General features: G+C 42.1%; 1 protein-coding gene across 2 annotated transcripts in view; it reads right to left on the reverse strand.

Annotated features, from left to right (window-relative positions):
* The window catches only part of LOC103665610 (ADP-ribosylation factor 2), an 18,828-nt gene extending 12,636 nt beyond the window's left edge, over nt 1–6,192 (reverse strand). Inside the window, exons 1-2 of one of the 2 annotated variants that reach the window (XM_008693571.2) lie at nt 6,115–6,192; nt 3,651–3,817 (exon numbers count right to left, since the gene is read on the reverse strand). In XM_008693571.2, coding sequence (XP_008691793.1) covers nt 3,651–3,798 — 148 coding nt within the window. In that variant the 5' untranslated portion in view covers nt 3,799–3,817; nt 6,115–6,192. Of the gene's footprint in view, nt 1–3,650; nt 3,818–5,062; nt 5,248–6,114 lie in introns of those variants that run through there. The other variant, XM_008693572.2, reaches the window with a different exon arrangement.
* Between the last annotated feature and the right edge of the window lie 4,369 nt (nt 6,193–10,561).

Genomic DNA, 10,561 nt, shown 5'->3' on the forward strand with positions numbered 1-10,561 from the left:
AAAAAAAAAAAAAAAAGTAAGGTCCTCAATCATACCAGCCACATTTCAAGTGTTCAAGAGCCACTGGTGGCTACAGCTACCACCTGGACAGCATGGACACAGAACACTTCCATCACTGTAGAATGTTCTATTGGACAACACTGGCCTACCATTTGAAAAATATAACTAAATCCCTACCTTACTCATAACAGAAAAATAAACTTCAAATAAATAAAATATTTCAATGTTTTTTAAAATAAAATAAAAATAACACAGAAAATTAGCAGCAGAAAATACCAGTGAATACTTTTATGACCTTGGAGTAAGGAAGACCTTTCTAAAAATGATACCAAAGCTAAAAAAAAGAAAAAAATTGGTGGGTGCCTGAGTGCCTCAGTCAGTTAAGTGTCTGCCTTTGGCTCAGGTTGTGATCTCAGGGTTGTGGGACGGAGCCCCACATGAGGCTCCACACTCATCAGGGAGACTGCTTGTCCCTCTACTCCTCCTCCTCCCACTCATACACTCTCTCTCTCTTTCTCTCAAATAAATAAATAAATAAATAAATAAAATCTTTTAAAAAATTTTTGGTAAATTTGACTGCCTAAAATTCTATATGGCAAAACACAGAAAAAAATGAGGTTGAAATACAACTGACTAGAAAGTTAACAGATGACAAGAGTTGTTCCTGACCCATGATGTACTTCTTCAAATTGTTAAGAGACCTATAAACATGCCAACAAAAAGAAAAAACAATAGAACCAAATTAAAATCAAGACATGGATTGGAGTGCCTGGCTGAGTTCAAGCCCCACGTTGGACATGGAGACTACTTAAAAAATAAATAAATAAGGGGCACCCAGGTGGCTCAGTCAGTTAAGCGTCCGACTCTTGATTTTGGCTCAGGTCATGATCTCAGGATTGTGGGACTGAGTCTCACAACGGGCTCTGTGCTCAGCGGGGAGTCTGCTTGAGATTCTCTCGCCCCCTCTCGCTCCCCTGGCACACGCACACATGCTCTCTCTCACTCTCTCAAATAAAAGCTTAAAAAACCTAACTAAATAAAATTGAGTCATAGAACAAACATAAACAGCCAATGGATATTTGACTATATTCACTTACAATAAAAGAGATCCCAATAAAAATCAGTGGTTTTTTCCTCCAACAGATTGGCAAATTCCCTGGAGAAATGAACACTTTTTAACAGCTGGTGACACAACCTTTTTGGAGAGAAGTTTGGCAATGTGTACCCACATTTTAAATGTACATAAGTTTGCTGGTTTTGGGTTTTTTTCGTTTAGTTTTTTTTTTTTTTTAAGTAAACTCTGTGCCAATGTGCAGCTTAACCTCACAACCCCGAGATCAAGAGTCACATGCTCTATGGACTGTGCCAGCCAGGTGCCCCTAAATGTACATTAGTTTTAACATAGCAATCCTTCTCCAGCAATTACTGCCAGAAGTAAAGTACATGTTTGCAAAAATGTTAAAGATGCTTACTTCAGCATCATTTACAAAGAACCACTGCAAATAACTGAATCAACCATCAATGGATATTCATTAAAAATATAGCCACATAATGGAATATTATCCAGTTACTAAAATCTGATGTTAATCTGTATCAGTTGTTATTTAAGCCCCAAAACTTAGTGACTTAGAATAATGATTCTGCCTCCACCCCCAATAATTCTGTGAGTTGCCTGGGCTTCAGCTATGGAGTCCCTTGAGGGGTGGACTGGGCCCCTCTCTCTCCAGGTTGTCTTTTCATTCTCAAGGAACACTTAGCATCCTGTTATGGTGGTGGCAGTATTCCAGAAGTACAAGCCTCAAGGTACAAACACTTATTCAATCTTTGTTTGAATGACACTTGCTGATGTTCCCTCGGCCAGAGCAAGCCATGTGGCCAAGCTCAGCATCACTATAGAAGGGGACTGCCCATGGCAGTGAATACTGAGAGGGATGATTCACTGGGGGCCATTAATTTCACAATCTACAAGACTGGTATCCCATTCATTCACCAAATATTTACTGGACAGCTACTATGTGCCAGGCATTTTGCCAGGGGCTTGGGAACAATGGTGAAAACGACAGACTTGGTTCCTGCCCTTATCTACACGCTGCTGGAAGGAAGAGAAGCGGGCAAGCAATGGCAAATGGGTTGAGAATTACTAAGAAGTTTCGGTTACTACGGTAACTTTTAACAGGGGAAAACCAGTCTAGGCTATCAGGAAGGGTGTCCCTGAGAAATAATGGTTAAACTAAGACCAAAAGAATGAGCTGGCATTAGCTACAGAAAGGGGGAGGAGGCTAAGGAAAAAGACAGGAAAGCATTCCAAAGGGAGGAAATAATATAGAAAGAGATCCGAACATACTGTTTAATGCAAAGTAAGTTTGAAAACAGCATGCATATGATTTTACAAAGATGTTGGCCAAAATCTTAACAGTAGAGTGTTTTTTAACACTTGTTTATGTTTTGCTATATGTCTAGCATTATGGAAGCATGAATTATTTTTATAATTGGAGAAAACCAAGCAATTATGCTATTCTCATTTTGGACTAATAACATTCTTCTAAATTGTGGATGTGAATGTTTTCTCCTTCTCCAAATGCTGCAATCTCTGAAACTACTGCCCAAGTTGGAAGTTGATCATTTGGTTCCTGTGACTAATCCAACATTCAGAACACTACTGACTTCACATGTCATCCCAGGGGGGCCTATTCTCACTCAGGCGTTTGGATCTAGAGGCAGTTCAGAAGGCCAAGACTAAGTCCTATCAAAACCGCCTTTGCGAAATCCTTAAATGGCCCCCAAACACAGTGCTGGTTTGCGGGAATAACTCCACTGCCAGGTTCTCCAGCACTGGAACAAATCAGATTCCTCAGCTGGACACCAGCTCAAGGAACTGGCTTGAGCCAAAGTGAAGGAAATCACACTGCATGTTTAAACCCTAGGAACATACTTCCTGTGGACATGCTTCCACTTAGAAAGGCCAGCTGGAAGGAAGACAGGCTGAAGAGGCAATAGCAGATTCTCAGCTCCCATCTCAGGCCTAGGCATAACTGCCCTCCCTGTTTAAGATTTTATTTTTAAGTAATCTCTACTCCCAACGTGGGGCTCGAACTCAAAATCCCCAGATCAAGAGTCACAAGCTCTGGGGCACCTGGGTGGCTCAATCAGTTAAGCATCAGAATCTTGGTTTCAGCTCAGGTCATGATCTTGGGGTCCTGAGAGGCCCCGCGTTGGGCTCCGTGCTCAGTGTGAAGTCTGCTTGGGTTTCTCTCCCTTTCCCTCTGCTCCTCCCCCACAAAGCTTGCTCTCATTCTCTCCCTAAAATTAATCTTTAAAAAAAAAAAAAGAGTCACAAGCTCTACCGACTAGGCCAGCCAGGGACCCTTGTCCTCTCTGTTTTAATCATTATCTTTTTCTTTTTTGCCAAGCAGATAAGGTTAATTGTGCTTATCCTAAATGTGTCCCTTTGATTGCCCCATAAACCTAGCAATGGTCCTAGAGATGCCAGGGAGCAATTAGGAAATTCTATACTACCTACTTTGGGCCTCAAAAAGTTTATGCTCTTGGGGCAGACGAGATTTTAAAAGAAGTATTCAGTAATATAAAAGGCATGTAAATGTGTAACATACTAACTTGTAAACTGGTCTTGTCACAGGTCGTGAACATACCTATTGTAGGGATGGTAGTCACAATCTCTCCCAGTTTCAATTTATACAAGATGGTGGTTTTTCCGGCTGCATCCAAACCCACCATAAGAATCCGCATCTCTTTTTTCCCAAATAGACTTTTAAACAGTTTTTCAAAAACGTTCCCCATTGTGACTGAATTCTGTTACCTGAATGAAAAGAAAGGCAAGTCAAGCAACTGTTCTTTGCAGAGATAGAGAAACACCATACATAAAACACAGGGCTCTATTAAAGGTGACTCCTAGTAAAAAAAATTAAACAATCTTAAGTATAATTTGGCCAAGAAGGAGTAGTGTGTCGTTTTCAAAGGGAAATTCAACTAAGCCTTTTGATGCCTTGTCAGAAAACTCTTCTTTTCCCCTGCAACATCCAAGTGGGGTAAGTGGAAACATAGTCTCAATGGCCTAACCACTATGGCAGCAGGCTTTGGTCAGCCTACGCATGGAAGCAATACCAAAACAAATACATCTAAACGCTCTTGAAATGAGAACTAATGAAGCAGGAAACCAGTTTATTTTACGGGATGTGAAGCAAAGTCCTTAAGGCAGGTTAAATATCAGTATCTCTTAGAAATTTAGTAGTGTCCTTTGGCTAGCAAACAGTATCAACACCCAGAAAAGAACCTAAAACAATTTCAGAGGGGAGGAAATACAGCATTAAGACACCACACTGCTAACAGAGAAACTGACTACGAAAAGAGTTGAGCAGATCCCATAGCATCCAGTGTTGACCATCACCTACCTCTCAACCAATTTCTTTTAACATTTTATTGAAATGTAATTTACATACAGATAAAAACACACACAATAACCAGTTCAATGAAATGTCATGAACTAATCAAAATATGATTACCAGCGACCCAGATCTCTTTGTCTACCGTCCCAATCATTACCTCCCAAAAGGTAATCACTATATTAACTTCTAACAGCGTAAGTCTTCAATATTTTATTTTTTTAGAAGCGTGCATGATAGATTCTATAAAGAAAGGCAATAGTAAAGACAGACTAGCTTTGCAGAACTTTATTTTATGGTCTTTTAACACATCAGCCTATTTGAAGTGTAAGCCTGACATTCTGAAGACTTAAAAGTAGTCCTGTGTCTGCACCTCTAACCAAGCTCCTGAAAGTCTACAAAGATTCTTCAAAAATAAAAAAAAGTCCTTGCTCCAAACACTATGATTTTCCTTTTAAACTGCTAACCAGCGGTGCCTGGGTGGCTCAGTGGGTTAGGCACCAGACTCTTAATTTCCGCTCAGGTATGATCTCAGGGTGGTGAGATCCAGCCTGTCATCGGATTCTGCTGGGCGTGGAGCCTGCTTAAGATTTTCTCTCTCCCTCTTCCCCTCCTCAAAAAAACAAATAAACAAAACTAAATAAATAAATAAAACTGCTAACCAAATAAAAACTTTATTCCAGGGCAGAGCAGAGGGAAAATGCAACAAGGACAGCCAACTTCCCATTCATCTGGACCCTAGTGACCTCAAAGGGGAGGTCCAGATTCCAAAGGCCCAACGTCTGAAATTCAACGGTTTCCCACAGTAGCTTAACATGGATGATGTCCAAGCATACACCGTTCCATTCTACAACCAGAGAAAAGAAGAGCATTTATCCCGTACATAAATGAAGTAAAAGTGAACTGCTACAAACGAAGAATGATGAATGCTTTAATCATTCATAGTAGGTCTGTATGTAAAGTATATAAACGTCCAGAGCACTGCAGCGGTCAAAATCTTGTTGGGCGACAAAACTAAAGACGCCTTGTCTTTGTTTCCGAAAAAAGACAAATCGCATAAATGAGAAAAACTGTAAGGAACGTGCTAGGGGTGGAGGAGGAAGGTCCTTCCCACTTAAATGTCCTTTGGGGCAAATACTCGTACTCGATTCCCCCTCCTAACTACACACAGTACACTACCTAGGTTTTCCCTCCCGCTTCTCTATTCCTCTTCTTCCCACTCATCTGCTAGAGGCGCCCAAATCCCGCCGAGTCTCTGGAGACCTCTGGGGAAAAACGTCCCCGACCCCAGGGCCTCTTCGGCCCGCTCACCCTTCCCTGCCACGAGCACCAACTATCCATCAGGGATGTACGGCGGTGAGGCCCCCGAGGGCACTCACGGGAGCGGGTGTCCAAGGGGGCGTGCGCGGCGGGCGGGCGGGCACGCGCGCCGGGTCCTCGGGAAGAGCACCGAATGCCTTTTCTGCCAGCCCGCCAAGACGCTCCCTCTCGAGGTGCCGGCCCTCGGGAGAGAGGAGGACCACGGGTGGACGCGCCAAGCTTCCCTCGGGTCCCCGCAGCGCCGGCCCTACAGAGGGTGTAGAAGGGGCAGGGATCCCAACCCCTTTCCGCAGGCCAACTGCTGCTCTCTGGTTTCCCGCCCGCTGATGGTGCGGAAATCCAGCCAGGCCTGGATTTAACTGCTGCCGCCCCTTCTCCCCAGCCCGCTACTCACCTGCCACCACACTCAGCACGGTTACCCACACCACTGCCTTTCGGATTTCGGCTCCCTCTGCAAAATGGCGACCGGCGCAGGGGAGGGAACCGCAACCAACCAATCATCCACCGCCTCTTGGAGCTTTCGTACCAATGAGCTCGAAGTTCTGTGAGTGACGACATGTCTGGCCAATGCAAAGGACAATAAGAGCCTAGTCGCGAGGAGGCCCGCCCCTCGGCACCTAGGCGACGGCACGAAGCTCTGAAAATGCCGGGTTCATCTTCCAATGACAGCTCCCGGCGTCCCGGCAAGACACTCCCACAAGCCCCGCCCCAATGCCTCGCGCGACCAATCAGAAAGGTAAAAGGATTTCCGATTTGCTCCGCCAATAGACTCGGAAAAATCCCTAGGATTGAACTAACCCCGGGAGCATTCGAGCCAACCGTGTGGGGGCATGTGGGCGGGGCCGAGTTCCTAGTGATATTTAAGGAAATTTGCCGCGGTTGAGCTAAAAGTAGAAACTAGTTTGGGGCGGTGTCCCATCTGGGAAATGCCCAGACATTGACACAGAAGTTAGGCTTAAGGAAAGTTTCCTACTCAGTCTAAAGCTAGACTGCAGCCCTGCCTCTGAACAGATTTTCAACAGTTGGATAAAATACTAGTCACCTGCACCTCTCAGATGTCACAGTATCGCAGACCTCTATCGCAGACCTCTCGATAACTCAGACCCCTTAAACGTCAATTTGGTTAGCCAAAAAGGTAACCAACTCCTGTAAATGGTACCTGAGATAATCAGAAAAATGAACACCTATTGAACACATACCACGTGGCATGAACTATGTGAAGGACTTTACCTGTATAATCATAGTGCCTTCTGAGTTAGAAACTACCTATTTCCACTTTACAAAGAGGAAAATTAAGTAGCTGAACAGAGATAAAAGCTTAGGTCTTAATCTCTTTACTACATACTTTCTGTCCCGGTCGCAGTGATTGTATATATGACAGTAAATATAGAAGAGGTTTTTCTACGTGACTCCTTAAAAAAATTTTCTGACGAAAAAAATTATACAAAGTAACTTTTAAAAAAGATTTTATTTATTTATTTATTTATTTATTTATTTATTTATTTATTTGAGAGAGAGAGAGAGAGAAAGAGAACAAGCAGGGGGAACTGCAGAGGGAAAGGGAGAAGCATTGGCTCCCCAGTAAGCAGGGAGCCAGACGTGGGACTCGATCCCAGGACCCCACAATCATAACCTGAGCTGAAGGCAGACACCCAACGGACTGAGCCACCCAGGCGCCCCTACAAAGTCACTTTTTAAAATACATGAAAAATGACATTCCTCACCAGAAAGTGGACGAAAAGGAGGAGGGGGAAGAAAAAAAAATAACCCTTCTATCATCTAGAGGCAATCACTGTTACATTTTGGATTATTTCTTTCCAGTTATTTTTCTATGCAATTTTTTTTACATAGTTCAGATTAGAATACATAAAATTTTGGGGTTTTTTTCCAGTTAACATTTTAATTTGAGCATTTTCCACATTAACTTAACATTTAAACATTTCTGAAATGTGTGATATTCCGTCATAAGGATATACTCTGATTTATTTAATCATTTTCATGGAGTTCAACATTTAGATTGTTTTTAAGCTTTTCTATATGAATAATGTTGAAATTTTTCCCCCCAGAATTCCTGGCTATTGTTTTTCCTCAGGAAAAACCCCAAAAGTGGTATCACTGGGTTAAAACATGAAGATGTTTAGGTTCTTGATAATATATTACACTGCCGAATTATGTTCTGAGTAGACTATGCAAATGTACATTCCCAAACCAAAACGTACATTTTCCTATTCACTTGACAATGTACATTTGTACATTTCCCGTTGCCAGGTGAAAACAGTGCTTACTTCATCATTTCGTAAGCTCTTCTTAATGTGTTTTGTTCTCTAATTTGATAACCAAAAGAAAAAAAAAGTATCTCTGGGGCGCCTGGGTAGCGCAGTCGTTAAGCGTCTGCCTTCGGCTCAGGGCGTGATCCCGGCGTTTCGGGGATTGAGTCCCACATCGGGCTCCTCCGCTGGGAGCCTGCTTCTTCCTCTCCCACTCCCCTGATGTGTTCCCTCTCTGGCTGGCTGTCTCTCTGTCACATAAATAAATAAAATCTTAAAAAAAAAAAGAAAAGTATCTCATGTTGGTTTCATTTTCATTTCTCTGATTACTTGTTTTTCTCCAAATGTTTACTAGCATTTTTATTTCATCTACTGAAAATGAACTATTCACGTCCTTCTGCTGACTTCCAAGTCAAAGATGCAAAACTGTTTTGCCAGCAATTATGAAGCCTGTTTAAATGGATTCATCATAACCCGAAAAAAAGTTGAAATAGCAAAGAAAAGATCTTTCCTACCATCGTTTGTACCCTACAGAAGGAATGTTGGAGCTGATAATCATGGGGCTTTATTCCTCCACCTCAATGACCTGAGAATATGCATTATTTTCCCAAGATCTGCATCATGATGCCTATGAATAAAACAAAGTCCCTGCCCACAAGGCACTCAATTGTTACAGGATTACAACCACATGTAGGTACATATATTCACACAGAGACATGTTTATATACATATATACTCACGCATGCATTTATGTTTTATGTTTATGTATGTTTTACACATACATATGTTTCATATGTATATGTTTTTTAAGATGTTATTTTTTAAAGTAATCTCTACACCCAACACAGGGCTCAAACTCACAACCCCAAGATCAAGAGTCACATGCTCTTCCAACTGAGCCAGCCAGGCACCCATCATATATTTTTATAATAATATGCATGGGGAATGTATGGGAGAGGGGCTAGAAGAAAACAGGTCTAACTTACTAAAGATTGTATTCAGGAGACAGGGTTGTGATTTTTTTCTTTAAGTGATTGAGAGAAAAAACTAATTTCATAATGCAAAACTCAACTTTTTTTTTTTAATATAAAACCCACAATTAAGACTTTATAATTGAAATCATGGTAACTGTTCAGGGAAAGTTTATTAAGCTCAATTGTGGTGACTCAATAAATGAATTGTTTACAGTGATGTTGATTGAGTAGGGTTTTTTCCTTAATAGAAAACATCTCTTGGGGCGCCTGAGTGGCTGTCGGTTAGGGGTTCAACTCTTGGTTTCAGCTCAGGTCATGATCTCAGGGTCATGGGATGGAACCCTGTGTCTCAGGTTCCTTACTCAGCAGGGAGTCTTCTGGGGATTCTCTCTCTCCCTCTCCCTCTCCCTCTCCCCCACCCCCCCCCAGCACGTACGTGCTTTCTCTCTCTCAAATAAATAAATCTTTGAAAAAAGCAAACATTTCTTGTCAATGTAATGTTATTTGTACAGCATGGCAAGTAGAAAGTGCTCTGGGGAGAAACAGATCATTTCACCCTGAGAAACATCTCAACTGGAGATAGCTTTCCTTCTCTGAGTTAGACTTTAAAATCAGCTAATAGCGTACTAGTGTATAGTACTCTTGGTAGTGGTAGTTAGTATCTGTGTAACTACTGCACCAGGTATGAATGTGTTAGGTACTGTATGATAATTATCTCATTTAATTCTCCATGAAACCATTTCAGTTTAGAGTGTCTAAATGTCACACAGTATACCCACACCACCCTCCCCCAAGTATCACTAAACATATTCCTTTATTCTTTTTTTCTTTTAACTTAAGTAATCTCTGTGTCCAACATAGGGCTCGAACTCATGACCCCAAGATCAAGAATTGCATGCCTTACTGACTGAGCCAGCCAGACACCCCTTTATACCTCTATTCTGGTCACACTTCTGCTCAAGAGATGTCTCCTCCTTCTCTTGGAAAGCCCTGCTTTTCATGTTCCTTGCCCTAGAAACAGCCCTCCAGAAACCATAGACACATCTTCACTTTTTCTCAGAAGCCCTCCTGAGAGCCATCACAGATAGCCAGTATTGTAATGACCAGTGAGCTGTGGTTTGTGGGCCTCTAGTGTCTTAAGATTTCAGGCAACTCAGTCCCTTCCGGGAGACTGACTTCCTTTTTACAAGATGCATAAAAGCTCATCAGACCAATATCTGAATAATTCCTTTCCAAAGAACTGCAAGCAGCTCTCCAGACCCACAATGTTAATATGCAGGGTTAGGCAGCCTAGCAAGCAAGCTTTGGGGCTCACACTAAAGGATCATCTGGTTTCCATAGCAACATTCATTCCTTTCCACGGAGGGTTCTATCATCTCTCCTGCCCACTCAGACTTTTCAGAATGAATTGTTTTTTGTGACTATAGGTGTTTGTCCTTGATCTTCCAAAGAGAAAAGACCTATTCATCAAAACAAATAACACCAACAATAAAAAACCTGACTGCAGCTAAAATGCTGCATTGCATCAGCCCGTCTTCCTTTCTTTAAAAATTCCATACCCTTTCTCCATTTTGCTCCCTTCCCTAGCCTTAGCCATCGT

The sequence above is a fragment of the Ursus maritimus genome, unplaced genomic scaffold, assembly GCF_017311325.1.
Source record: "Ursus maritimus isolate PB19 unplaced genomic scaffold, ASM1731132v1 scaffold_24, whole genome shotgun sequence".
NCBI lineage: Eukaryota > Metazoa > Chordata > Mammalia > Carnivora > Ursidae > Ursus > Ursus maritimus.